General features: G+C 56.1%; 11 protein-coding genes and 1 non-coding gene across 12 annotated transcripts; 7 read left to right on the top strand and 5 right to left on the bottom strand.

Moving 5' to 3' along the window:
* Positions 1–89: 89 nt before the first annotated feature.
* On the top strand, positions 90–2,101 carry SCHCODRAFT_02569266 (uncharacterized protein). Its single transcript, XM_003034379.3, has 2 exons — positions 90–310; positions 361–2,101. The coding sequence occupies exons 1-2, from the start codon at positions 209–211 to the stop codon at positions 1,969–1,971; spliced, it is 1,713 nt and encodes a 570-aa protein (XP_003034425.2). The 5' UTR covers positions 90–208; the 3' UTR covers positions 1,972–2,101.
* A 227-nt stretch (positions 2,102–2,328) lies between these two features.
* Positions 2,329–4,446, top strand: SCHCODRAFT_02615192 (uncharacterized protein). Its single transcript, XM_050344700.1, has 2 exons — positions 2,329–2,553; positions 2,602–4,446. The coding sequence occupies exons 1-2, from the start codon at positions 2,539–2,541 to the stop codon at positions 4,210–4,212; spliced, it is 1,626 nt and encodes a 541-aa protein (XP_050201671.1). The 5' UTR covers positions 2,329–2,538; the 3' UTR covers positions 4,213–4,446.
* A 128-nt stretch (positions 4,447–4,574) lies between these two features.
* SCHCODRAFT_02569259 (uncharacterized protein) lies at positions 4,575–8,969 on the top strand. Its single transcript, XM_003034378.3, has 5 exons — positions 4,575–4,801; positions 4,851–6,332; positions 6,892–6,948; positions 7,000–7,087; positions 7,160–8,969. Exons 1-5 carry the CDS (start codon positions 4,775–4,777, stop codon positions 8,626–8,628), a joined length of 3,123 nt encoding a protein of 1,040 aa, XP_003034424.1. The 5' UTR covers positions 4,575–4,774; the 3' UTR covers positions 8,629–8,969.
* Positions 8,710–9,633, bottom strand: SCHCODRAFT_02664354 (uncharacterized protein; the record flags this gene model as incomplete). Its single annotated transcript, XM_003033792.2, has 1 exon — positions 8,710–9,633. The coding sequence occupies one exon, from the start codon at positions 9,631–9,633 to the stop codon at positions 8,710–8,712; it is 924 nt and encodes a 307-aa protein (XP_003033838.1).
* A 1,131-nt stretch (positions 9,634–10,764) lies between these two features.
* Positions 10,765–13,099, top strand: SCHCODRAFT_02615184 (inosine monophosphate dehydrogenase). Its single transcript, XM_003034377.2, has 10 exons — positions 10,765–10,926; positions 10,983–11,009; positions 11,059–11,108; positions 11,300–11,494; positions 11,667–11,743; positions 11,833–11,925; positions 11,995–12,134; positions 12,267–12,372; positions 12,479–12,601; positions 12,668–13,099. Exons 1-10 carry the CDS (start codon positions 10,883–10,885, stop codon positions 12,803–12,805), a joined length of 993 nt encoding a protein of 330 aa, XP_003034423.1. The 5' UTR covers positions 10,765–10,882; the 3' UTR covers positions 12,806–13,099.
* A 159-nt stretch (positions 13,100–13,258) lies between these two features.
* On the bottom strand, positions 13,259–13,340 carry SCHCODRAFT_t47. The gene has a single exon. It is a non-coding gene; the product is annotated as a tRNA-Ser (tRNA).
* A 270-nt stretch (positions 13,341–13,610) lies between these two features.
* SCHCODRAFT_02491770 (TRAPP complex subunit trs33) lies at positions 13,611–14,557 on the top strand (the record flags this gene model as incomplete). Its single annotated transcript, XM_050342952.1, has 5 exons — positions 13,611–14,014; positions 14,070–14,187; positions 14,240–14,332; positions 14,380–14,473; positions 14,523–14,557. The coding sequence occupies 5 exons, from the start codon at positions 13,611–13,613 to the stop codon at positions 14,555–14,557; spliced, it is 744 nt and encodes a 247-aa protein (XP_050201670.1).
* On the bottom strand, positions 14,430–16,710 carry SCHCODRAFT_02615181 (glutamyl-tRNA synthetase). The gene is made up of 10 exons (XM_003033791.2): positions 16,473–16,710; positions 16,349–16,421; positions 16,258–16,295; positions 16,160–16,207; positions 15,601–16,107; positions 15,406–15,546; positions 15,189–15,349; positions 14,966–15,132; positions 14,754–14,911; positions 14,430–14,693 (listed from the first exon to the last, which is right to left on the bottom strand). Exons 1-10 carry the CDS (start codon positions 16,611–16,613, stop codon positions 14,592–14,594), a joined length of 1,536 nt encoding a protein of 511 aa, XP_003033837.1. The 5' UTR covers positions 16,614–16,710; the 3' UTR covers positions 14,430–14,591.
* A 212-nt stretch (positions 16,711–16,922) lies between these two features.
* Positions 16,923–18,867, bottom strand: SCHCODRAFT_01188937 (cytochrome P450; the record flags this gene model as incomplete). Its single annotated transcript, XM_003033790.1, has 9 exons — positions 16,923–17,100; positions 17,159–17,271; positions 17,324–17,512; positions 17,577–17,918; positions 17,969–18,005; positions 18,064–18,208; positions 18,259–18,325; positions 18,377–18,431; positions 18,479–18,867. The coding sequence occupies 9 exons, from the start codon at positions 18,865–18,867 to the stop codon at positions 16,923–16,925; spliced, it is 1,515 nt and encodes a 504-aa protein (XP_003033836.1).
* A 1,094-nt stretch (positions 18,868–19,961) lies between these two features.
* SCHCODRAFT_02569243 (MFS general substrate transporter) lies at positions 19,962–22,490 on the bottom strand. Its single transcript, XM_003033789.2, has 9 exons — positions 21,711–22,490; positions 21,655–21,661; positions 21,529–21,601; positions 21,342–21,450; positions 21,097–21,265; positions 21,006–21,046; positions 20,651–20,956; positions 20,495–20,597; positions 19,962–20,445 (listed from the first exon to the last, which is right to left on the bottom strand). Exons 1-9 carry the CDS (start codon positions 22,199–22,201, stop codon positions 20,071–20,073), a joined length of 1,674 nt encoding a protein of 557 aa, XP_003033835.1. The 5' UTR covers positions 22,202–22,490; the 3' UTR covers positions 19,962–20,070.
* Positions 22,491–22,615: 125 nt separating this feature from the next.
* SCHCODRAFT_02615171 (uncharacterized protein) lies at positions 22,616–24,019 on the top strand. The gene is made up of 4 exons (XM_003034376.3): positions 22,616–22,936; positions 22,985–23,378; positions 23,429–23,754; positions 23,807–24,019. The coding sequence occupies exons 1-4, from the start codon at positions 22,844–22,846 to the stop codon at positions 23,849–23,851; spliced, it is 858 nt and encodes a 285-aa protein (XP_003034422.1). The 5' UTR covers positions 22,616–22,843; the 3' UTR covers positions 23,852–24,019.
* Positions 24,020–25,271: 1,252 nt separating this feature from the next.
* SCHCODRAFT_02492233 (terpenoid synthase) lies at positions 25,272–26,622 on the top strand (the record flags this gene model as incomplete). The annotated part of the gene is made up of 5 exons (XM_003034375.2): positions 25,272–25,602; positions 25,652–25,707; positions 25,757–26,173; positions 26,225–26,407; positions 26,461–26,622. 5 exons carry the CDS (start codon positions 25,272–25,274, stop codon positions 26,620–26,622), a joined length of 1,149 nt encoding a protein of 382 aa, XP_003034421.1.
* Positions 26,623–26,843: the final 221 nt, after the last annotated feature.

Below are 26,843 nucleotides of genomic sequence, written 5' to 3'. Positions count from 1 at the left end.
GACTGCGCTCTTGAATGAGCCATGTCACATGGTCGTGACATATCATTCGTTCCGTTTTCGGAACAAAGAACAATGGGCTTCCCATCTTGCTCCGAACCCCATATGTCCACAAAGGAACCCTTACTTCTGGTCGCAATGGTGACCTCCCGGTACATAAGTCCTGCTCTCAAGCTCCTGGTCCCTCGTCCTTCATATCGGTCTCTCTAGCATGTCTTATCCTCAGCACTATACGCTCGGCGCGTCGAACGCGCCTCGCCAGCCTGCGCAGACACAAAGGTCCGCGAGGGGAGGGGACAGGGACCAAGGTTATGTGCGCATGCCTACTCTGCATTGCTTGATCTTGGCTGATAGCTACGACAGGCAAGCGCACCGATGCCGTCGCTGGGTACCAGTATGCCGCACCCACTTCACCCCGGCTTTGCTCCCGTTCTGCACTCCAGCGCGTGTCCTCCCCACCTCCGACAGAAATCTGGCGGAAAGACTCCATTATCTCATCCACATCCACATCCGCACCCGCCTGCTACTCCCCAACCTCCAGTCCCTCAGCTCAATCGAGGATCCATGACCATACGGATCTGGGAAATGCCGTCTTTCGCTTCGATTCCTCCTCGAGCGCCCAGATACGGTCCTTATACACCGCCTATCAATCGACTGCCTCCGGAGTTGTTGTCCCAAATCTTCGTCGGAGCACTGCCATCCCAGCTCTTCCAAGCGACGTGCAGCCGCCGCAGCGTGCCGCTGGTTCTCAGCCACGTGTGCGGCTACTGGAGGGAGGTCGCGCTCGATACAACTGCCCTCTGGCAGTGGATCTCTCTTACAGAGTGTTCGTCGCGGCGCGCGCACCATACTCGGAAGCTCGCACGCAGGTTCGTGCAGAGGACGAGAGGGGCGGAACTTAGCATCTACTTCATGGATGCTGAAGCTGCGAGCGTACAGGCCAACCACTTCAAGTACATGGCTATGCGTTGCCCGGTTGAGCCCATTCCTGCTCATGAGCGCTGCCCGTGCGCTTTGGACTTCATTACGGCCCTCATTTCGCGAGTGCGCGAACTCGACCTGTTCATTGGTCACGCGTCGACTCAGCGTTTGTCTTTGCTACCGCCGTCCTCTGCGAAGGCTTTGCGCAATATTCACGTCGACTTCGTGCAGGGTGGAAGTGAAGTGCAGTCCCTCTGTACTCTGCTGTCCACATCGCCGAAGCTTCGACGGTTCTCGTGGACCAATCACTTCGACATTTGTGCTGTGCCCCCTCCTTCTAACATTGCCTGGAGTCAGCTCGTTCGTGCAGAGCTCGAGGAATCGCCTATGACCTTCCAAGCCTTCTTCGGCATGTTGACTGTTGGACGATCGCTGGAGACTGTCTGCGTTCGCCTAACACGTCATGGCACATCGCCTGAGAAGTTGCGTGGTTCAGTCACACAATATGCTCTCACTAAGCTGCTGCTGTGCGGTCACGAGGCACTCGACGAAGTATTCAACGCGATTCGGCTTCCATCGCTACAGCAGTTTACGCTGGACTGCAAATCGCAAGACTCAGTTGACTGGCCCTGCCTCGACGCGCGGTCCTTACATCGCTTCATTTCGAACATTTCTGCTCTGCAAAAGCTCGATATCACGCCGGGCGGGACTGTTGATGAGGACGCATTGCTTGCCCTCCTCACTCTTCCCCAATCAGCCACCATCGCCGACCTTCACGTAGACCTATCGGTCGTTAGCGACCGAATGATCACGGCAATGTACCGCGGTCAGGGTGGTCCACTTCTTCCTCAACTGTCGCGCTTGTCCATAGGATACTGTGCGACGACTGATAGTGTGATCTCTGACCTACTGTGGTCGCTTCACCAGAGCTGCTCTCCTTTGACATATGCTCAGATCCGCTTCATGCGGAGAGAGCAAGGCCGGCATCCGGTTGACGAACGCGAGTTTCGTCGGTTGGGCGCGGTAGGATTACTCGCGGAGAGGTTCTTCTGACCAAGATCTCGATTTTGACCGGGCTGAGTAACATGAAATATCCAGTGAGTCGTCGCTTCGCCATTGGAATACAGGTCGTACTACATCAAAATTATGAGAATACACCGTCATTGACTTCAGGGTGCCGCCCAAAGCCATGGTCAGGAAATACTGCAGTGCTGCTTTTGAGCTTCAGTGAGATCTGTTCAATACATCGTCAGTGTTTTTATTTCTGGAAATCAACCATTTTCGTGCTCGGATCTCATCGCCGTTTGTCATGAGTACGCGGCGCGTTGACGACCGCATCATGTCACGGGACCGTGACGGGTCATTTGTTCCGTTTTCGGAAAAAGGAACAATGGTCGTTCTATCTTGTCCCGAACCCCATGCGGTCACAAAGGAGTATCCTCATCCGACAGTAATGACGGTATCTTGGTACATAAGTCCTGTTGCCAGGCGTGCGGTCGCGAATCCCCTGGTCCCTCAGCTTTGATACTGGCTTATTCAAGCATGTCTTATCCCCACCACCGCACGCTCGGCGCGCCTCGCTGGCCTGGGCAGACGCAAAGTTTCGTGAGGGAAGCACATATGGACCAAGGCTATGTGTGTACTCCTTATTTCCGTTTCTATCTTTGCTGACAACTACGACAGGCAAGCGCATCAATGCCGCCGCCGAGCACCACCATGCCACGTCCACTTCATCCCGGATACGCTCCCCTTCAGCACTCTAGTGCGTATCCTCCCCGTCTATGTCAGAGACCTGGCGGAACTACTACATCATGCCTTCCGCATCCGCATCCGCACCCGCCTACTGCCTCTCAGCCTCCAGTCCCTCAGCCCAATCGAGGACCCATGACCATACGGATATGGGAAATGCCGTCGCTCGCTTCGATTCCTCCTCAAGCCCCCAGATTCGGTCCTTACACGCCGCCTATCAATCGACTGCCTCCGGAGTTGTTGTCGCGAATCTTTGTCGAAGCGCTGCCATCCCAGCTCTTTGAAGCAACGTGCAGCCGCCGCAGCGTGCCGCTAGTTTCCAGCCACGTGTGCGGGTACTGGAGGGAGGTCGCACTCAACACGGTCACCCTCTGGCAGTGGATCTCTCTCACGGAGTGCTCGTCTAGGCGCGCGCATCATACCCGGAAGCTAGCACGCAGATCCGTGCAGAGGGCGAAAGGGGCCCAGCTCAGAATTTACTTCATGGATGCTGAAGCTGCGAGCGTGCAAGCCAACCATTTCAAGTATATGGCTATGCGCTATCCTGTCGAGCCCATCCCTGCTCGCGAGCGCTGCCCTTGCGCTTTGGACTTCATTACGGCCCTCATCTCGCGAGTGCGCGAACTCGACCTGTTCATTGGACACGCGTCAACCCAGCGCTTGTCTCTGCTGCCGCCATCCTCTGCGAAGGCATTACGAAACATACACTTCGACTTCGTGCAGGGCGGAAGTCAAGTGCAGTCCCTTTGTACTCTACTGTCTACGTCGCCAATGCTTCGGTCATTCGTGTGGACCAATCACTTCGGTATCTGCACCGTACCACCTCCTGCACGCATCGCTTGGGCCCAGCTTGTTCGTGCAGAATTCGAGAAGTCCCCCATGACTTGCGAAGCCTTCTTCGATATGCTGTCGGTCGGACAATCGCTCGAGACTGTCTGCATTCGCCTCATAAGTGAGGGAACATTCTCTTCGAACATACGTGGTACGCTCGTTCAGCGCGCCGTGACGGAGCTGCTATTATATGGTGACGGTGCCCTGGACGAGGTATTCAACACGGTCAGGCTTCCGTCCCTGCAGGAACTCACGCTGGACTCTAAATCGAGGAACTCCACCGATTGGCCCTGCGTCGAGGTCCAGTCCTTGCGCCGCTTCATCCTGGGGACATTAGCCCTGCAGAAGTTCGATTTATCGACGGGCGGCAATGTCAACGAGGACGCACTTATTGCCATCCTCGGTCTCCCTCCAGCGTCCACTATCACAGATCTTTACATAGATCTGTCGCTCGTCAGCGATAAGCTGTTTTCGGCGATGCATCGAGGTCCAGGTGGCCCGCTTCTTCCTCATGTCTCTCGCCTGTCGTTGGGCCATTGTGCGACAACGGACGGCGTGATCTCTCGCATGCTCTGGTCGCGCCACCAGCGTCGCTCTCCACTGGCATATACTCAAATTCGCTTCATGCGAACAGAACAAGGCCGGCATCCGGTTGACGAACGCGAATTTCGTCGGTTGAGCGAGATGGGATTACTCGCGGAAAGGTTTTTCTGAGTTCTCCCCCGATGTGCACTACGCCCGATATGCTGACGCCTCCAGAAAGTCGTAGCGCCATTTATAATATACGGGTCACAGATACACCATCGTTGACGCCGGAATTTCGCCCAAAGCCGTAGTCAGAGAACACTGCAGTGATACGTATGTTTGGTCTTTGTGCTACGCCTGAGCGATGCAATATCTCTACTCGTCTTGCTGACTGCGCCTTCGTCGTGCTTGAGCTTTGCTGCCGTCTGGTATATGAACCTTCATGGTAGACGGTATACCGGTATCGTACTTCACGATTTGACGAGAGCATCAGGTCACGGGACTACAACATAACGTTTGTTCCATTTTCGGAATAAGGAACAATGGACATCCCATTTTGTCCCGAACCCCGTATGTTCACAAAGGAAGTCCTATACTCGGCTGCAATGGCACCTGCTCGATACATGAGTCCTGTTGCCAGGCAGATGTGCTGAAAATCCGATCGTTCGTTTCCGACGCGGGCTCGTCAAGCATATCCTATCCCCACCACTACACGCCTGGCGCGTCGAGCTCCGCGCCGGCACAGGAACTCATGGGAGTGTATGGGTACCAGCAATATGTGCGCATGCTTCTGCGTTATCCCTGCATCGTGCTAACAACTGCGACAGACAAACGCGCCGAGGCCGTTGAGCTCAAACGCCCCTCTCCCATCCTCCCACCCGCCTCACCCTGTCCATGTCCCTTCTCAGCACTTCAATCTGTATCCTCCGTCTCTACCATACGGAATGCAGCAAACCGGTGGTACAACTCAATCGCGCCTAACACATCCGTACCCGTCTGTTGCTTCCCAACTGCCATTCGCACCGGCAACTGAATTCCCTCGGGCACCCTTGGCGTTCAGAATCTGGGAAATGCCGTCGCTTGCTTCAGTTCCTCCTCGAGCTCCTGGAGACGGCCCTTATACACCACTCATAAATCGACTACCTCCCGAACTGCTGTCGCAAATATTCGTCGAAGCCCTTCCATCCCAACTCTTCCAGGCAAAGTGCACTCGTCGCTGCGTACCAGTGGTCCTCAGTCACGTATGCGAATACTGGAGGGAGGTGGCGATTGACACAGCCGCCCTTTGGCAGTGGATATCCCTGACGGAATGTCGCAATAAATACGTGCATCGGACGCGAAAGCTAGCGCGCAGATCCGTGCAGCGGGCGAAGGGCACCGGACTCAGCGTGTACTTCCGGGACGTTGAAGCCACCAGCCTCGACAACGATCACTTCCGGGTCGTGGCCTTGGGACTAGGTGTCAGTACCACGCCTGCGCCCGACCGCTGCCATTGCGCGCTCGATCTCATCATGGCTCATATCTCAGAAATACGTGTCCTCGAATTGTTCATCGGGCAAGCATCGGCTCAACGCCTGTCTGCGATCCCTCCTAACGCAGCGACGTCCCTTCGCAACCTCCGTGTCAATTTCGTTCAAGGGGGCGATATGGTCCAGTCGCTCAGTGGCCTGACGTCGACGTCGCCACAGCTTCGGCTTCTGTCGTGGACCAGTTGCTTTGGGGTGTGTGCGGTGCCTCTGCCTGCCCGCGTCACATATTCACAGCTAGTCCGCGTTCACCTCGAAGAGTCGCCGATGTCCTCGGACGCTTTCCTGGATATGCTCTCCATCGGTCAATCCCTTCAGGATGTTCGGGCTTGTCTGACACGCAGTCACGGAAACGCCTCTACCACGCTAGCACGAGGCCACGTTGTTCAGCGAAGTGTAGAGAAGCTGTTCTTGACTGGCGACGAGGCGGTGGACGGGGTCTTCAATGCCCTTCGCCTTCCGGGACTGCAGGATCTGTCGCTGAATTCCAGGTCTGATAATTCTGCCGAATGGCCCTGCGTTCGTCCGCAGTCCATTCGGAGCTTCATCGCGGGTACGTCAGGCCTCAGAGATTTTTCTCTCAAAGTCAAGGGCGCTCTGGACGAGGTCGCAGTGATCAACATCCTCGCTCTGCCCCATGCGGCAACCCTCAGGCGCATTCACTTGACTTTGCCCATCTTTACGGATAAGTTCTTCTTGGCGATGCATCCCGACCATAGTCCTATTCCGCTTCTTCCGCATCTATACGTGATGTCGGTCGGGAAATGTGTTACTACAGACGGGGTAATTTCTCGCATGCTTAGAGCGCGCCTGGCAGGGCATTATCCTCTGGACGAAGTACACATCAGGTTCGAGCGACAGGAAGAAACTCTGCATTCGTCAGATGCAGCTTCATTTCAATGGTTGGGAAAGGTTGGAATTTTCGCTCAAGATATATACTGAGCTACATTATCACGTTGCCGTCGGCTGAGCTGGATGAAAATCACGTTCGAGCGTGGCCGTCGATGGCTCCATTACCGCGCCTATCTGCATCGTAAAAGACATCATATATTCGCGGAGACTTGCTATTTACGCCTTCTATTGAGTATTCTGCCGCTTTAGGATAAGTAGTACTATAGGTCACGTTGAGGACGCGCAACGTCACTGGACTGCAACTCTTGACCCCGTTTTGGAACAATGGCCGTCCCATCTTGTCTCGAACCCCATGCGGTCACAAAGGAATCTCCACATCCGACTTCAATGGTGCTATCTTGGTACATAAGGCATGTTATCAGGCGTACGGGCGTGAATCTCCTGGTCCCTCGCCCTCGATACGGGCCTGTCAAGCATGTCTTATCCTCAGTACTACACGCCCGGCGCATGGAACGCTGCAAGGGAAGCAGACGGGAATCAAGGCTACGTGCGTATGCCTACGCAGTATATCCTCATATTTTGCTGACAACTGTGACAGATAACTGCGCCGATGCCGTCGCTGAGTACCAATACCCCTCTCCTGCCACGCCCACTTCACCCCGGATATGCTCCCCTTCAGCAATCTAGTGCGCCCTCTCACTGTCTGCGTCAGCAAACTAGAGGGAATACTGCATCGTTTCATACGCTCTCGCACTCAGAGTCGCCTGCTGCTCCCCGGCCTCCAGTCCCATCTGTACCTCAGCTCAACCGGGGACCCATGTCAATCCGGATCTGGGAAATGCCGTCTCTCGCTTCGATCCCTCCTCGAGCCCCCAGATATGGTCCTTATACACCACCCATAAATCGACTGCCGCCGGAGTTGTTGTCCCAAATCTTCGTCGAAGCACTGCCATCCCAGCTCTTCGAGGCGACGTGCAGCCGTCGCAGCGTGCCGCTGGTTCTCAGCCACGTGTGCGGGTACTGGAGGGAGGTCGCGCTCGATACAACTGCCCTCTGGCAGTGGATTTCTCTCACGGAGTGTTCTTCGCGGCGCGCGCACCATACTCGGAAGCTAGCACGCAGGTTTGTGCAGAGGACGAAAGGGGCAGAGGTCAGCATCTACTTCATGGATGCTGAAGCTGCGAGCGTGCAGGCCGACCATTTCAAGTATATGGCTATGCGTTACCCGGTTGAGCCCATCCCTGCTCACGAGCGCTGCCCGTGCGCTTTGGACTTCATTACGGTCCTGATCCCGCGAGTGCGCGAACTCGACCTGTTCATAGGACACGCGTCGACTCAGCGCTTGTCTCTACTGCCACCATCCTCTGCGAGGGCATTGCGCAATATTCGCGTCGACTTCGTGCAGGGCGGAAGCCAAGTGCAGTCCCTCTGTACTCTACTGTCCACGACGCCGAAGCTTCGACAATTCTCGTGGAGGAATCACTTCGGTATATGCACCGTTCCAGCTCCTGCCCACGTCGCCTGGGCCCAGCTTGTTCGTGCAGAGTTTGAGAAGTCCCCCATGACTTTTGACGCCTTCTTTGATATGTTGTCAGTTGGACAGTCGCTCGAGACCGTCTGCGTTCGCCTCACACGTGAGGAAACCTCCTCCTCGAGATTTAATGGTATACTCGTTCAGCACGCTGTGACAGAGCTGCTCCTCTATAGTGACGGCGCCCTGGACGAAATATTCAACGCAATTCGTCTACCATCGCTACGGGAATTTACGCTCGACTCCGGATCGAATGATTCCACCGAGTGGCCCTGCGTCGACACGCGATCCTTGCGTCACTTCATCTCGGGCACCTCAGCCCTGCAGAAACTCCAGTTCTCCCCATGCGGGACTATCGACGAGGACGCACTCATTGTCCTCCTCAGTCTCGCCCCGGCGTCTACCATTACCGACCTTTCTGTAGAGCTGTCGCTTGTAAGCGACAGGTTTATATCAGCAATGCACTGTGGTCAGGGCGGTCCGCTTCTTCCCCTGCTGTCGCGTTTGTCGTTGGATGACTGCGCTACGACGGATGGTGTAATCTCCCGCATGCTCTGGTCGCGCTTCCAAAATCAATCACCCTTGGTATATGTCCAAATCGGCTTCATGCGCACAGAGCGAGGCCGACATCCAATGGACGAACAGGAATTCCGTCGGCTGACCGCGATGGGGCTGGTTGCCGAAGGATTTTACTGAGCGAAAATTCGATCTGCATCATATTTAATATACTTCCCTATCCTGCGAGTCGTGTCAACTGCTACAGTATGTCACAGATATCTAGGTTACGAAGATACGCCATTGTTGGCTGGCCCTGCCCACAGCCACCTTCAGGGAACTCAGCAGCGCTGCAGCCCTCTGATCTCGATACCATGTCTCGTTCGATGCAATGCAAATCGCGCCATCTTTGGCTAATTGCGCCCTCTGGAGGAAAAGCGCCAAGTATACTTCGTCGGACCATAGATTGTACCCTCCGCCAGGCGCATAGCGTACTTGTAGAGCCTCCAGGCGCTTGACCCGAAGATCGTGAAATATGGCCGACACGGGCACTTCAGCACAAGCGATTATCAGTGACTTGAGGTGCTTAGCGGTGAACTCTGTCCCGTAGATGTCGCTGGGCTGGGCATCTTGAATTATACATTCAAAGTATGCATACTCAAGGTTCGTGGCGCGCTGCAGAACCTGGTAAAGGTCGCTGACCGTGATGGGCCTCGTGACCGCTATCCTTCGCACCGTCTCCCACGAGGACATCAAGGAGACAGAGCAAATGCCCGTCGTGCGGTCGATGGTGAAGTCCTGGTCGACCAAGACACCGCCCTCCCCGTCTAAGGCCGCCTTAACGGGTGGGCTCAGCTCGGAGGTCGTGGTGCCTTGTTGTTGACGAGATGCAGGAGGCTGAGTAGATGCGACCGGAGCAGCGGGTGTACGCTCAGAGCGCACGGCCGTAAAAGGTTGCGGCACGTGTGAGCTCCTGGCGGCGCGCGTCGAGCGCGGCGAGTTCGCAGTATGTATGTGATTGGAAGATGAATGCTGCTGCTGCGTCGGCCGGAGCTGCGAGGGCTGCGAGGGAGGCGCAGTTGCCAATGATGCGCGACGCTGTCGAGAGCCCTGCGACGCATACGTCGTCCTACGAGCAGGACCCACATTTTCGCTGGATGAGGCCTGATACCTCGAGCTCGAATGCACGGTGGGAGAATTCGACATTTGCGGCGTCGCAGACCCGAGCGTGGCGCGGGTCGAGGATGGAGAAACTGGCGCATGATCGGGGCGGCCAGATGGAGCGGGATGACTAACGGATAGAGGCAGATTTTGTGAGGGTAGCGATGGTGGTTGTTGGACGGGTGAAGCGGGGAGAGGCGTGTTATGGGATTGTGACGCGGGGGTGGCAGGAACTAACACCCATACTAGCCCCAGTCCGGGTGGCGATGCGGGAGTAGGGGGCGAGAAGGCTTAGAGCTGATATTGGGGAGAGCCTGTTGGCGGAAGGGGAACGGGTCGTATATGGGGTGCGAAACGGGGGTCTTGGTCGTACTTGGCCTTCGTTCTCCGAGCGAGGTTGCGGAATAGGGCAGACATGTTGATTCGTAATGTCGATGTTGAAGTACGCTGGCTGGTAGTAGTTGAGATTTTGTAAGATCATATTACTAAAAGACTCACTCAATGTTTATGGCGAGCAACGAGCACCAGGCTGTTGCTGCTAGACGTAAAGTAGAGTGAAGACGTCAGGTCGTCTTAGAGAGGAAAGACCGTCAAGAGTCGTTGAGCGTAGCGCTTCATGAGTAGTAGTAAAGCTTCTGCTACCCCTCCATCTTGACTTTATGTGAACGGCTCGTAAGAATCGCCACCATATTATTGGTCCCGCCTATTGTCATGGGCGAGCCGCAGAACAACAAGACGAAGCAGCGTACTTCCGCTGAACGGACCGTACGTGAGACTTTCGAAGGCGCCCAATCGTTTTCCCGAGGATGACTTCAATTGCACTATAGTGCTGTGGGATTGTGGGCGCCATGAGATGAGAGTCGAAGACAAGCCGGATTCGTGGGAACCTTTTACCCGACGCGTCAAGTCACACAAATGTGTCACACCTTCCCTCCTCCTCCCTTACGTCCTCTCAAGATCTCAATTTGTCGCAAACTCAGTGTTAACGAATGGACTTGCCAAACTACCTGGAAACGGTGTCAGCAAAGTTGAACATCAGTCATGTGAGATTCACGGGACTGGCCGAGAATCACGCGCAACTTGCCAGCGCTTCCCCACACCGGGATCTACTGGCGCTCAGCCGGTCACCCTCACAGCCTGCGCTCATTCCCGTACTTTCATCATTCGCGCTTCCATCCCGCCATAAGAGCGCGGTCTTGGATCCCTCAGGCTTTGCTTTCACCTCCATAAGCTCTCAGCGGAGACCCCACGTCGATCTCAGTCCAGTTCCCCCCCACTTTATAGCGCACTCAGCATGGTTCTCGTAACGCCTTTGACGAAGTTGCTTGGGATTCGTGTGTGCGTGCTCAGTCTCTCATGCAGTATCGGGGAACATGGACACTGACTGTCCTTAGCCCAATCGTCCAAGGAGGCATGCAATGGTGCGCGAGATCGCCTATGTCGTGCGTGCCCAGGCTGACATGCGCCCAGGGTCGGTGTCCCACAACTTGCTGCCGCGGTGTCAGAGGCTGGAGGGCTAGGTGCGCATATCCCTCCCTCCTCAATACTCCGAACGGTACTGACCCCATCCTTCCTATAATCATGACCTGCTTCCATGACCTGCTTCCATTCCCTACCGTTCATCTAAACCCCCTTCCTATCCAATTCCCCATCTCTCCGTGTCTCTTTTAACCGTCCTTTCTCGTACCCATGATTCTACTCTCTTCTCCAGGCATCCTTACCGCGCTCACCCAACCCTCCCCCGATGCCCTCCGCGAGGCCATCCGCGAGACGCGCCGGCGCACATCCAAGCCCTTTGGCGTCAACATTACCCTCCTTCCCAGCATCAACCCACCGGACTACGAAGGCTATGCCCGCGCAGCCGTCGAGGAAGGAGTCAGAATATTTGAGACAGCGGGGAATGCGCGTGAGTTACTAAGTCTTGTTCTTCATTGGCGTCCCTCTGCCTATCCTCTGCCGCGCATAATCGTGACGCCGGCTTCTCAACGCGCGCTAATGCGACCCCGCCAGCCGGCGCCATGGGCAAATACTTGCGAGAAAAGGCATGCTGACATTTCCCCTCCCCCTTTCTCGTATAGCGGGCCCGCTCATCAAGTTTTTCAAGAGCCAGGGGTGCATTGTAATTCACAAGTGCACGACGATCAGGCATGCGAAGGTCAGTTTCTCGTGTCTGCCTTACACATTTAGCAACATCATCATACGAGTGTTTATGTGGGATGGCAAGCTAATCAGCTTCATATGTAGAGTGCCGAGAAACACGGCGTCGACGTTCTCAGCATCGACGGGTTCGAATGCGCAGGTCATCCGGGCGAGGAGGATATGGGCGGGCTGGTTCTGGTGAGTGATTGACGCGTTGTGTGTCTTGTTTGGGGCAACCTGAGGTACAGTATGCTGATCCCCTCTTAGCTCGCACGCGCCGCGCAGGAGCTCAAGGTCCCCTTCATCGCGTCCGGAGGCATTGCGGATGCGCGCGGCCTGGCAGCGGCATTGGCATTGGGCGCAGCTGGAACGAATATGGGAACGCGCTTCATGTGCACCGTTGAGAGGTAAGGACTCGCCGGTTTGTTCCTCCTCGGACTCGCGCTTCGCATGGTCCTCGTTGGACTCGCCCTTCGCGCGGCCCTCGTCGGGGTCACTCTTTCGCGCTCGGAACGAAGGAACTGACCACGCTCACCCAGCCCAATCCACCACAACATCAAGGAGACGATCGTCAGGTCGAAAGAGCAGGATACGGTGCACATCTTCCGGACGCTGCACAATACGGCGCGGGTGTACAAGAATAAGGTGAGCGTCTGTTCTTACGGTCGGCTTCGATGCAGATGCCGTGCTGCTCCGTTGCAGACGCCCTACTGCCTCCCGGCTATCGACCCTTACTAATCCCATCCGCTAGATCTCGCAAGAGGTCGTCTCCATCGAGCGTCGGCCGGGCGGTGCCAAGTTCGAGGACATCCGTGACCTGGTGTCCGGTCAGAGGGGGAAGAAGGTGTACGAGTTGGGCGACCCAGACTACGGGGTGAGTGTTGTGTTTTCTGAGACCGAGATTCTCGCCGCGGAGCTGTTGCTAACTACGCCACCGCAGATTTGGACCGCTGGCCCCGCGATTGGGCTTATCAACGACATTCCGACGTGCCAGGATCTGCTGAGCAGGATTGAGCGGGAGGTCGAGGGCATTGTGGAGGGGCTGAGCAAGACGGTGGTTGTGAAGGCGAAGCTGTGAGCGTTTGTATGAGATGGATCGAATAACTCGTTCTCGAGGGCATATTATTGTTCTCTAGTTGGATCACTGGCTGAATTATCTACGTCTTCCCGTTGCAATGTCGTGTAAAGCTCTGTCTTTTGTGACAGCTCTTGCAGCATTCGAAAGATATGTTCGATGCATACGAGCGGATGTCACTGCATAAATCGGAATTCAACGTGGAACGTGGTCCAAGCGATCGCTTGCACCTGTACACTCTTTCCCTTGTAATGTCCTCATACCCAGCCGGATCGTCCTAAAGATATTCATGTGTGCACATAGCGATACGCTCTACCAGGTTATGAGATTCAAAAGACGATGTGCTCTTGGCTTGGAGTAGGTATAAAGCCATACAAAAATGATTGGAAATTCGAATTTTTAGGCGCATCTTCCACGTCTTCCTCTCCAATCTTCGCTCCCTTTCGAGGCAAAAGACGACACCAGCAGGATTCGAACCTGCGCCCTCAGAGAGGAAGAGATTTCTAATCTCTCGCGTTAACCACTCCGCCATAGTGCCTTGGAGACACAGAAGAAGATGATGATTATCGGTGCGTGCCATGTGTGCAGGTGTTTGCTCGATGTGTATGACATGATCCAGGTCACAGTATATACATGTATACAGAGAGACCTCATATAAATTCTTCTTAGCCTCAAAGGGTGAGTGTGAGCCTTTGAAAAAGCGCCAGCACCAACTTCAACATGGAGTCACGTTGTATGTCACGACCAAGTCACGCAAGGCGCGCTCTACGGCCCGCCTCCTCCGGATCGTACCTCCGCCCAAACCACCATGCAGACCACTCGAAGCTCTTTCCAGATCCCTCAGAGCTCCTCAGGCAGCTCCCTCGTCCCCTCAAATCTTGCTGCCCTAGCCGACCCACCTGCACGCTATGTCGACGGTCCCGCGATGGACTACTTCGTCTTCGAAGCGGTAAATACGCTACGCGCCTCTGCTGCCGTCGCGCTGGCGCGCACGAAGAAGCTCGAGGCGGAGATGATTGAGGCGGGGCTGCTTCCCCCTCCGCCTCCTCCGCCGCAGTCGCTGAAGAACAAGGAGCCGAATCCGAGGGACTCGGTGACGAGCTTGAAGAGTGCGAGTGGGAAGGCGCAGCTGCCGCTGGATGATGAGGAAGAGGCACTGCGCGCAAGGCTGGAGGCGATTGGGATGCACGTGGGGGCAAACTTTACGGAAAGGTACGTCTAGCTGTTCGAACCAAATACTACTATGCACACTGAGGAACCAATGCAGGCTATGTCGCGACCGACCACTATTCACGGAGACGCTGGACGCGATCAAGTTCATCTGCAAAGACATTTGGGCTGCATTCTGGGATAAACAAGTCGACAACCTGCGTACGAATCATAGGGTGCGCACCTTCGTACGCCTGATCGTACCCGCATCGTGACATGGCACGCCAGGGTGTATACGTCCTGCAAGATAATCACTTCAAGCCCATCATCCGAATATCCTCATACGAGGGTCGCGCAGACGCATTAAGACGAGCAAAGATCGTGCGTAGCCTCTCCATTCCTCCAGATGATCCACTGAACCCCACTAGTACACCGCCATGCCCGCAGGCATCATCCGAGGAGCGCTATCACGAATGGGCTACAACGCAACCGTCACGCCTGAGATCACCTCCCTTCCGCAATGTGAGCTAGTTTGTTGTCTTTGCTATACTACATTGACACCCCTTCGCAGGTACATTCCAGATTAAGCTCCCTAAGGGTAGCTGAACGCACGCAATATTGTCCGTCTGTATTTCCCGCATTACATCTCCGTGCCATCGACGTTGCCCCGTGCTGCCTCGATTCTCCTCAATGTCAACTTGGGCCCGAGGAGCTTGACGGTGTCTGCAAGTGCTGGTCCTCCCTGTGAAGTCGTGTGAGCTACACCTAGACAAAGAAGCGAGCAGTACGATACGCGGCGTACCTTCGCTCCTGTCACCGCATAGCGCATAAGCCTTAGCACGTCTCCCCTCTTCGCGCCGATCTCCTTCGCAATGGGGTTGACGAGTCCGAGAATGTCCACGCCATCATACGTCTCGGTCTCCACGCGCAGCTTCTCGTCCAGCGCGTCGAAGATTTTGGCTGATGACCGCTTCAACCCTTGAACTATCGAAGGGCTGTTAGGGAGATACGCACCTTGCATAGCTGGAGGGACCGTCTTCACCATGCTCTTCGCTTCCTCGGTCGTGAGGTCAGGCTCGGCGAAGAAGTATGCTGCCTCTGAGGGCAAGTCGAAGAGGTTGGTGAGGCGGACATCGAGGACCTTGATGACGCGCTTGATGTTCTCGAGGGATGTGTACGGGCTGCAGGATTGCCTGTCAACGCTACAGCACTTCCGACAACATGCAACCTCACTTACGTCTCCCCGTATCTCTCGCGCACCTTCGGCGCAACCTTGCGCGCCAGGGCGTTGAGGCTGTTCTCTGCCGCGACGGCCTTTGCGAGGTGGTATTTGTTTAAGTACTCCAGTTTTGCGGGGTCGAGGATGACGCTGCGGTGGGCGAGTTTGGTGATGTCGAACTGAAAGAGGCTATCATCAAGAGGGATTCGGCGTTCGACGGGGGCACTGGGCATACTTCTGCAATCATCTCTTCGACGGTCATTAGACGTGTACTGTCGGGTGCCTCCTGGGTAGTTTGCCCTGAAGCGTCTCGCGTTACGCCCCAGCCAGCGAGTACTAGCCAGTTGAGCACGGCTTGCGGCTCCCAGCCGCGTTTCTGAAAAGCTTCATTCGCACTCTTGTATGACATTTCATCCCAGCATCTACTCACAATATAGTCGTCCACGATTGCATGCCCATGCCGCTTGCTCATCTTCGTCCCATCCTGATTCAACAGAATTGGAATATGCGCAAACGCCGGCGCCCCCCACCCAAACGCAGCATACAAATCCCTATGCAGCGGCGCGCTTGTCAGCCATTCCTCCCCCCTCAGCACATGCGTAATGCCCATCAGATGGTCGTCCACCACCGACGCCAGATGGTACGTCGGGCGCATGTCCGACTTCAGCAAAATGGGGTCCGTGGCGAGGGACGCGTGCGCGTCGCGGAGGTTGGGGAAGACGAGGTCGGCGGGCGGGTTCGCGGGGCGCGGGGGGAGGTTGGTGTCGTTGATGCGGATGGTGTACTTGTGGCCGGCGCGGATGCGGCGGAAGACTTCTTCGTCGGTGAGGTGCATGCAGCGGCGGTCGTAGGTGGTGTTGGAGCCCTGGCGCGCGAGTCGTTCGCGGGTGTCATTGAGCTCGTCTGGGGTGCAGAAGCAGCGGTAGGCGTGGCCGGACTGATGTGTAGAATGGTCAGGAAAGGGCTTCATAGGGTACGTGCGTACGCACATTCACCAGCTTGTGGGCATGATGTCTGTATAGGTCAAGACGCTCTGACTGAGAATATGTTGGGTAGCCGATCATAAGGTCTGGGATGTGGGACTGACCTGAAAGTACGGCTTGTGAGGTCCATCCTTCCCAGGACCTAGTAGCGGGGTCAGACATGCTTCCCCAGGGTTGGAGAGTTGTTCTGCGCACCGTAGTCATACTCAAGTCCCGCCCACTCCAGCGATCGAATGATGCCCTCCACTGAGCCTGGCACGAATCTCGTCTACTTCACCGTAAATGCTTCTTGCATTCGTCCCCTTCGATTAAGACTCACCGCATCCGTATCCTCAACACGCATTATCCACTTCCCGCCGGTCTTCTTCGCGTACAAGTAGTTGTACGCCGCCATGCGCAAGCCGCCTAGATGGAGAGCCCCGGTGGGGGAGGGCGCGAAGCGCAGGAGAGCTGGTGTCATGCTATAGGGGTCGTATACTAGAAGTCGCTGGTCTTCGTGAAAGGCTCGCTGGATTTTTTGGATAGTCTGAGTGCCGAACGGAGTGAGTGTAGGAGCCAGGGCCGCGACCCTCACGCGCCGTCGAAGACGCGGTCACGCGGGCGCTTATTCGGACAACGCCGGTGACGGACCCACAAAGTCTTGGTTCAGATGATTCTTCGATTGGATTCTTTGGCACAAAGTACAGCGGGAGTACAAGATCTACATAGCTATCTACAGGGAACCGAGAATTACTATAGGAGGAATGCACTTCCAGAACGTGCACACGATCTAGTTGAACACAGCAGCATCCCTCGCGCTAATCTTCACCGGAAGCTGGCCAGCAACCGACATGGTGAAAGCCTCGTCCCTCTTCGGTTCCTCCTTGTACGCCGCCTCGAAGTTGAAGTGAGGCAGAAGGCTCGCCCACGTCGCGACAAACTCATAGGCTGCGAGCTGCGCGGCCGGGCTGAAGATCCACAACGTCAGCACGCACCATATCTATCCAAAACGCGCATCTCGCTCACCAGAGGCGCGGGCCTGATCCGAAGCCATTGAAGTCGGGCTGACCAGGCTTGTAGAAGACACCATCCTTGAGGTGGCGCGAGGGGTCAAAGACATCGGCGTTAGGGCCCCAGACCTGTATAACCCATTGAGTCCCGAAATTCTCGAGTGGTAGAGGCGCTACTAACCTTGGGGTTGCGCATCATGACAAAGTCAGACCAGAGAACATAGTCGCCCTTGTTGACCTTGACAGCGGGCAAATCGTGCTCCGGAATCGCAGGCAGGACATCGTCGTTGACAGCAAGGCGGGCATTCTTCGGCAGGCCAGGCCACAGACGCACAGTCTCGTAGAAGACTGCCATAGCAATAGGGAAGCGCTGCATTTGAGTGTGTCAGTCCAGTTCCTCCCTCATTTACCGCCGACCGTGACAGTCCACCCACATTCAGATGTGCATACTCAATCATCAAATCCGCCGACAGCTGCCCATTCCTCACTGCCTCCTCCCGCATCTTCTCCATCCACTCCGGGTGCTGCAGCAGCGCATGCATCGACCACGTCAGGCTGTTGCGCGTGTTGTCACCGCTAGCGAAAAGGAGCACGACGAGCGTGTTGCGCAGGAGCTCCGCGTTGTCGTACTCGGGGTCGTTGATGATCTGCGAGAGGTAGTCGCCGTGGGTGACGCCGTCGGTGTCTTCTGAGGAGCGCCGCTTGGCGACGACGTCGTCGACGAGGGCACGAATATGGGCACGGGACGTCTCGAATTTGCGGCCTTCGCCGGAGAGCTGGGATAGTCGTCAGCGGGAAGGTCGAGTAGAGCGACGACAGATCGTACCAGCTCCGTCCACTTGTAAAAGGGGTTGAAGAGGCGCCTAAGATTAGAAAGTCGGTCATGACTGTGCCATGGATATGAAAGCATGTATTACTTACTTCACCGACGTCTGGCTGACCGCAATCAAGCAGTCACGGAGGTAGTCGTCCTCCTTCAGACATTCCGGGTCGGTGCGCAGCTTGTTCGTCTTGATGCTAAGGCATGACATGCAAAAGATCTCAAGGGCGATCTTGCCACAGAGATCTAGGTGGAGGTGAGCATATTGGCGAGTATAACGTCGAAGCTACTCTGACCATTCCAATCGACAAGGCCGTCCTGCTTAGCGACGTTGTCCAATAACTGGCGGGTCACCGATGAGATCTGCAAATTGGAGTCAAGGGTCTGCTGGACGCGGGCAGTGAGCAAACCTACGTCGCGCATCGAATGACTGATGTGATTGGTGAACGACTTGACCGAGAAGATAGGCCTGTAAGTCCATCAGCAACACCCCACAGAGCCCGAACCGCAACTCACGCCATGACCTTCCTCGCCTTCCTCCACTCCGCCCCCTCACTCGCAACAGGCGTCTTCGGCCCAGGAAACTCCTTGAACACGCCAATCGCGATAGGCCCCCGGCTGTACCTATCCGTGTCGCCCTGCTTCACATGTTGCAGCCACGCCGGGTGGCCGATGACCAGGATTCTGCCCCACAGTGGGAGATAGAGCTCGCAGATCTCGCCGTACTGCTCCTGGATGTGCTCTAGCCAGCCGACGACGTTGTTGCGCCAGGGGATGAGCTGGAGGAGGTTGCCGATCCAGGGGAGGCGGTAGGGGAGCGCGGGGAGCGGCGAGCGAGTGTGGAAGACCCAGAAGACGGGGAGCGCGACGCAGGCGGCGGCGAGGACGATGGGGGAGGGAGCCATGTCGGGCTGAGATGAAGCGTTCGCAAGATGAAGTGTGGTTGCGACGCTGAGTTTGGGGATTTCCGCGCGCGAAGGGCTATATACCTAGTTGTATCGTCCTGCTAGAGATTTGGCTGATGTAGAGGACTGTCAATATTGTTAGTCATCCCATGGTCTGCGACAAGGGCGGACCCAAACGTGGGCGCTGGCCCTGGGGTTCGCAGGAGATGCGCTTGTGAGCATACACAGTAAGGGAGCCGATGGCGTGCGCTCTACCCTTCAGACAGATACGAGCAAGGCGGGCCCTCATGCGCGGCAGAAAAGCAGCTCTCGTATTGAGACACGGTCGGACGAGCTGGCTTGTTGCTCGTCGGACTTCATCTTCATTTCCACAGACTATTGATAGTGATTGGATTGGACTGATGCCAGATGGACGTAGCGCCCAGGAACAAAGACAATAGACTGCTGCTATTCACAGCGCGCGTCTCTGCCATCAACGTGTAAGTGAGGCGCGGACTCTCGTCATCGATGGGACTCACCTTAGCTAGTCGCGACGCCAAGGATGTGATGAGCAAGCTAGAGACTGAGTAGAGGTATAGAGAAGGGATGGCTGTCAACAGATGGGCGTCTTGCGTGGATTGAGGATGCACTTGCGATACCTTCTCGTATTCATGGGTGCGACCACCTATGCCTGGGACCGTTTCAGCACGTTCACACACCCTCAAGGTCATCCATCATCAGTCAGAATGAAGCACATCTTCGCCAGGGCAGTCAGAGTGCTAGGGTGATGAGTTTGCTGGCGTGTGTAGTGAACCCAGCGGCTGTTTGGCCCCGAGTAAAAGTACAACGATAGCCCTTGTTTCTGCATGCCAGCGCGGGTTCCTTGAGTTCAAAGCAATTCGGTGATTTCGCTCTTGCGAGGGATGGTCGACGAGAGCGAGTGCGAGACGGCGCTTGCCCTAGGCTTGGCAGCGATCATGACGGCAGAAGCAGAGAACAAGGATTGCCGAAATTGGCACTCGTAACACGTGTACGGCGTTTGCCGCAGACAGTTCCCACGAGCACGAGCGGCAAGCGAAAGCTAACTTGTTTGACCGCCGCGAAACCCGAAAAGGACCGAGACGCACACGTCCAACAGCTATCAATCGGTCGCAAGTAATATATATAGCGTCGTATAGTAGAGTCTATGGAAGTCGCACTTCGAAATCGTCAACAATCGTCTCGTCAGGCATGCACCGGCTTGTCGTCAACCACCGCCTCCATCTCGATATTCTTCTCCTTGTCAGCAGCGGCAGCCGCCGCATTCTCCTGCATCGTCCACTTCTGATCCACGACGCTGTGGAGCGGAATCCCCTTCATCAACAGCGCCGACAGCAGCCCCAACCCCAAGATCCCAATCAGCACCTCCCAGACCACCTGCAAACTCAGCGCAAACGCCTCGTTCACCTCAAATCGCTGGTCCGGCGGGAGCATCGGAATCCGTGGAATGGCCGAGTACGCGACGTCGATGCCGCCCGGTAGCTGGTCTTTGAACCACTGGGGGAGCTTCTTGTTGGCCTGGTTCTGGAGGACAGTGCTGCCGATGGTGACGCCCCAGATCTGGTGAGGGCGTTAGATGATGGGGGAGGCGATGTGGGAATGGACTTACTCCGGCAAAAGCCCGCACGAAAGACATGAAGGATAGCGACAACGCGCTAGACTGCACAGGTAGCGGCGCTTGGATGGGGAACATCGTCGTCGAGTATACGGCGCTGTGCAACCGTCAGTATAAGCTGTTATGCAACATAACGTAGGAAGAACTCACCCGATGCCCACGGCAACGATAACCAAATATCCAATGGCGCGGCCAACGGTGTGATATGCGTGCAGCGTACTCATCAGGCCAGTACCAATGACTGGGAGACACCAGCCAACGAGCATCTGCGGGCGGTAGCGGCCTGTCTTCTTCACCATCACACCAGCGACGATGGCCGCGGGAACCAAGGCAGACATGCCCAGAAGGTAGACGCCGGACTTGATGGGCGTCGCATTTTTTACAGCCTGGAAGTACACGGGATACATGTAGGTGAGGCAGAGCGCGCCCACCGCCGAGATGAAGGTTTGCAGATAGCTGTCGAGTTCCTGTAAATAAGTGAAAAGGTAGAAAGATAGAGACGTACCCGCTGACGCTCGTGCGGTTGTTGACGACGTGGAAGGGCACCTGCACGAGAATGAGTCGAAATGGCAGCCGAGATATCCAAGCCAACGTACCAGTGGATTTTTCGCCCACTTCGCCTCGTACACCATGAAAAGCACCAGACCAACCAGTCCGATGATTAGCGGCGCCAAAGTCTGCGCGGAGTCCCAGGGCGCCGTGACGCCGCCCCAAGTAAGTCCAATAGCAGCGGAGGTCGTGCTCCCAATGACGATGACGTTCCCACTGTTATCATGGCATTGTGTGAGCCGCAGTCCTACGCTACACGGCCATTATCCTCGCCGCACGGAGAAGGACTCACATCCAGTCAATCTTGGCCAGTTTCTCTTGGATTGAACCCGGCGGCGTGGGCAAATTCAGCAAAACTCCAACGAGGACGGACGCCACACCGGCGATGGGGAGATTCATGTCTAATCCACCTTGTCAGTTGCAGTTCAAACGATGATTATCGGGGGGGCAACACGATGATAATCGAGGGAAAGACATACAGAAGATCCAGCGCCACTGGCCTTTGTCGGCGAGTGTGCCACCGACGATGGGGCCAATGAGAGACGCAATGCTCTGCATTTTTGTCAGACTTCGCGTGTGTAAGACTCGACGGAATTAGGGCGTACCCATGTTCTACAACGCGGTCAGTACTGGGTCCTAGACAGAGCGTGATGATACTCACAATCCGAACAGGCTCGCGTAAACGCCACGCTCGCGAAGCGTCGTGATGTCGGCAAGGACGATGTAGCCCAAGGCCTGGATCCCTCCGCCTCCCAACCCTTGCACGGTCCGCCCGGCAAGCATCATGGAGCTGTTACTTGCGCCCCCGCAGATGCCACTACCGAGGAAGAAGCAGGCCAAGCAGAATAGGAGCGCGGGCCTCCGTCCGAAGACCTCCGCCATGGCGCCACTCATGGGGAGGAAGGCCGTAGAAGCGAGAGCATACGCCGAACCGACCCAGGTAAACTCATCGATGTGCAGGTCGCTCGCGATGGTTGGAAGTGCCGTACTGACGACCGTGAGCTCGAGAGCCGCGGCAAACAAAGACAGACAGATGGAGCAGAAGATGAGCCAGAATCGGGGACCCTTGTGCGTTTTCGCGACGACCTCACCCTGAACTGCGGCGCCCACCTCGTTGATCGTCGTCTGGCTGTTCACGTTCACGCGTGACATCGTGGGCAGCGGCGTCGGGGGAGGGGATGCTAGCTGTCGACGCTCGCGCGGCGCACTCTTCTAGTATATCGACTGCCCGTGACGGCGTGCACGGCTGATGTCCGTGGCCCGTTTCTATTCTGGCCGACAGCTTCGGAAGGAACGTTCATTGACTTGCACGAGCATGGGAGAGGACCGCGGTACGCCCTCCGCCCGCTCTTCCTCCTGAGCTTGTGAGGTATGAGGGCACCACGCAGCATCGCAGACTGAGAAGTCGTCGCGCAGAAGCGCAGAAGGCGCTGAAGCAGGGCAGAAGCTGGGAATGAACATCAGATGAAGGCGTGACTGCCGTGACGCGGTCTGTTCCTCGGCACGTGCCGCGGCGCCGGCGTCGTGCCGGCCCAAGTTCGAAACTCAGAACTGAACCAGCATGTCCGGACATCTTCTGTCGCTCGTCCGCGCTCACGGAGGTACCAAGCGCTCACCTCGCACCTGGGAACTTTAGCGTCGCCAGGGCAGTGATGTCAATCGCTCTCACAAGAGCCTCGGTAGACAGATAGTCATCATGGCTTGCGATGCATCCTGTATACAAAGCCCTCTTCGTCTCGGGAGCCTGGTCGATCCCCTCAATCCTCGGCTCCTCTGAACGAACAGACAACAGATATGTCTTTGAGCCTACTTCGTCGTGCCGCGCATGATCTGCATACTCTGTATCTCTTCACGAGGTCCGACTTCAAATCCATCCTTTTTCCTATCGTTCGTGAGCGTCTTTTATCCAGAATTGCTCTTACTGACACGGCGCAGTCCGTCTTCGCCCTCTTCACGGTTGCATACGATGTATCGCTGACGACCACAAGGGTCTTGTCGACGGTGTTCTGGGTTTGGATTCACCTCCTCCAGTTCTGCGTTTCGAATCAGACGCTCTCATCCGACGAGGACGCGCAAAACAAGCCTTGGAGACCACTCCCCGCGCAGAGGATAGCTCTTCGTGATGCACTCGTGCTGCGATGGGCATTGCTGCCCATCTGCGCGCTCATCTGCGTCGCCTACGATCTCAAATTCATCGCGTTATGGTTCCCCTTCGGCGTCATTATGCACAATGAGCTGAAGCTCGACTCACACTGGCTCACGCGGAATGTGCTCAACGCACTTGCGTACTGCACCTTCGACATCGGTGCGACTTCTGTGGCCCGTGGCGGTTCGTTGCGCCTTTTCCTTCACCCTTGACTTCTCTCTTACGCTACCCAGAGTACCACGGCTTCGCTTCAAAGAAGGCCTTCAACACCCACATCTTAACCTTCCTAATCGTCCTCACGACGGTCCAGGCTCAGGACTTTCGAGACGAAGAGGGCGACCGCACCGCAGGCCGACGCACCATCCCCATCGTCTTCCCGCGGTTCGGACGCCCCACCATGCTTCTTGCCATGATATTCTGGTCCATTTACATCGCCACGCAGTGCGAGCTTCCGGCCCTCCTTGCCTCGGCCATCCTGGCGGGCGGCGCCTTCGTTGGAGTGAGGTTCTACCTCTTGACAGACGCCGCCTCCGACCGCAAGTCGTACCTGTACTACAACGTGGATTCTTCTTTCTCACCGCGATCGATACATGTACTGAAGCTATCTGCAGATATGGCTCGCCACCGTGCGGATTGCGCCTTTCATCCGCGTTTGAGGAACTGTAGATTGGGGGGCATACAGCGAGGTTGCATGCAACGGCGAAGACGGAAGGGGTTCATTAGAGCTTGATTGCATTTGTATTGTCTGCGGAACTGCTCTGTATCGGCCTGGTATTGTCCTGAGAACGGCTATGCAGGACTCAATAGATGTATCTTGACTTCAATCTGACGCAGATGGTCATGGGGACTAGCGGATGGCGCCGCAGAACAATCGGCAGTCCAAGAAAAGCATAGCGCCCGCGTTCGGCAAATGCCGGGTGCTACTTCCTTCACACCATCATCTTCTGTTCGTGTCTTTTAGGCTATGTCCTTCGCGGCACTGCCTAGTTCAATCGACCAAGCTCCAAGCTCAATTAGCAAGGAGGGTGATCTTCAGCGATAGGACTGTGCCGAGGTGGTCGACGTGTACCTTGGAAGGTTCGGAAATCCGTTACGACCGTGGGTCCTCGTTGCCACATTTGTTCCCCTCCTCAAACATCTTGCAGAGGCGAACGTTTGGATACTATCCCATACTTCACTGTCATCTGTAACTCATCACTATAGCTCGGACTCTGTATCGACAAGCTGCTGTGATGGCGGTCTATTCCCTCTCAAAGGCGGTGGTTGCGCAAGTGCCGTCTCCTGCGCTAGTTGCTCCGCACCGCCACACGTCAATCAAAGCGCTCAAATTACTCGGCCTCTATGCAACTTGTGGATATGCGGCATACGCAAGTGTCGACAAGTATCTCTTTCCTGATGGATTCCCGCTTCTGTGGCGTCTCTTTCCCCCGTCGTTCACGCAGCCAAGACTTCCATGCTGCTGTCTAGACAGGTCGGGAGCCCGCAGCCTCCGCTGTGCTAGCTCACTTTCAACCTCGCTGGCGACATCATCTTCATGAATGATGCTGATACGCAGCCTGAACACGATTCAAAGAAGTTCGAGGGACGAAAGAAGGAAGTGCGGCGCTACCGGGCCTGCTATAGGTACCGAAATGGTTCATTCACTATGGGCGCTACCACACTGATTAGCGAACGAGCTGGTTCACTCGCCTCATCCAGCTCTGACCTGCTTCCCTCCAGCATCGCATTTCACCTCGTTGAACACTTGTATCAGCTCCCCAGCACCAGGGGTAGACGCGGAGATCGAAGAAGGTGTGAATATGCCGCGGGTAACTGGCCCCTCGAAGCGGATGGCTACCCATCGTATCTCATCTGAACCAACCCCACCAAGTTGCCATCCCTATTCATCGCATTCTGCACAAACTGCGAGCGCCTAACGCTTCATATAAGGGCCGATTCCTAACAGCCATCCCCTTAGCCAGCCACAGCGTTCTCACCCATCCCGCGAGGTCGTCACTCCTGCGTGTCGCGCTTTCAGATTCCGCACTTCTTTCCAGCAATATATAAGCCACCCACCACTCCGCACTGCAAGTCAACATGTCGTGGCAAGGCCTCCTCTCCTCGCTGAAGAACCTGCTCTCGTACGCGATGTTGGCGACTGTGGCACCCCTGGCGCCTAAGGCGCACCAGCCGGCTTTGCCTGCGCTTCCGAAGCTCTCGCCGGAGGAGGAGAAGCTGGAGCTGCAGGACAAGCTTGGGAGGTATATTCAGGGGATGCGGGAGACGTTCATTCGGGACCTCTCGACGTCCAACGAGCTCCTGACGGAGGTCTCGCAATACTATGCGAAGCGGCCCTCGAAGCTCATGCGCCCTCGCTTGATCCTTCTGACTGCACTTGCTGTGAATGCGAGCGTCGGCGAACGCGATGGTAGGTCTTTTTGACATTGCTCACTCGACGTGTACTCATAACCTTCCAGCCCTTCCCCAGCAGGTCCGCCTCGCCGAGATCGTCGAGATGATCCACGTTGTCTCTGTTCGTACGAGGTCGTTCTTGCCTTCTTCCATCGCTCACACCAACACAGCTCCTGCACGACGATGTCATCGACGAATCCGACACGCGTCGCGGCGACCTGTCCGCGCCCTCCAAGTTTGGTAACAAGAACAGCATCCTCGCCGGCGACTTCGTCCTCGGGCGTGCCATGTCTCTCATCGCCGCGCTCGAGAACTTTGACGCCATGCGCGAGATTGCGGGTGTGGTCACCACGCTGGTCGAGGGCGAGATCATACAGGCAGAGGATTCCATCGCGCTCGGTGAGAAGGCGAAGGTGGGGCAGGCGGCGGACCAGTGGGGCTCGTATATGGAACGCATCTTCTTGAAGACGGGCAGCCTATTTGCGCGCGCTTTGAGGAGCACGGCGATGCTCTCTGGCTTGCCGAGCGACGACGAGCGGGTGCTTGCGGTGGGAGACTATGGCACGGAGCTAGGTCTTGCGTTCCAGGTAAGCAACGCGCGCCAGGATGCATATATTGCATGCTGATCGACTCGATAGATCATCGACGATGCGTTGGATTTCAAGGAGACCTCTGCCGATAGTGCGGGAAAGCCCACGGGTGCTGTCGACCTGAGCCTCGGACTCATCACCGCACCTGTCTTCTACGCGCTCGAGGAACGGCCTGATGAGCTCGCACCGTATGTCTCGCGGAAGTGTTCTGAACCTGGCGATACAGCGGAGGTGAGCTGATCTTGTTGACATGCTTACAGAATTCTCACTGACCGTACCCTTAGGTCGTCCGCATCGTCAGGGAGACGTCAGCGTTGCCGCGTACCTACGCACTTGCGGCGCAACATGCGCAGAAGGCGCGTGAGGCCCTCCAGGTCCTTCCCAGCACTCCCGCGAGGGATGCGCTGGAGGCGCTTACTATGAAGGTCTTGTCGAGGGATCATTAAGCCTCTTTTCCGATTGCGCACTATACTGGTATTATCGTGATGTGGCGCAGGTCGTTGGCAAGGATATCCGGACTGTAGAGACTGGGACTATTTTGTATAACATCCTACTTATATAGGCCTGTATAGCTACTAAGAGCTGTAGACGTATATTTATTCTGTAGATCATGCATGCCCTACCTGCGAATGTTATCTCGAGCACTCCACCGTGACATTGTGAGTCC

Source organism: Schizophyllum commune (assembly GCF_000143185.2).
Source record: "Schizophyllum commune H4-8 unplaced genomic scaffold SCHCOscaffold_3, whole genome shotgun sequence".
Lineage (NCBI taxonomy): Eukaryota > Fungi > Basidiomycota > Agaricomycetes > Agaricales > Schizophyllaceae > Schizophyllum > Schizophyllum commune.
This window is presented reverse-complemented; position numbering and strand designations above follow the sequence as displayed.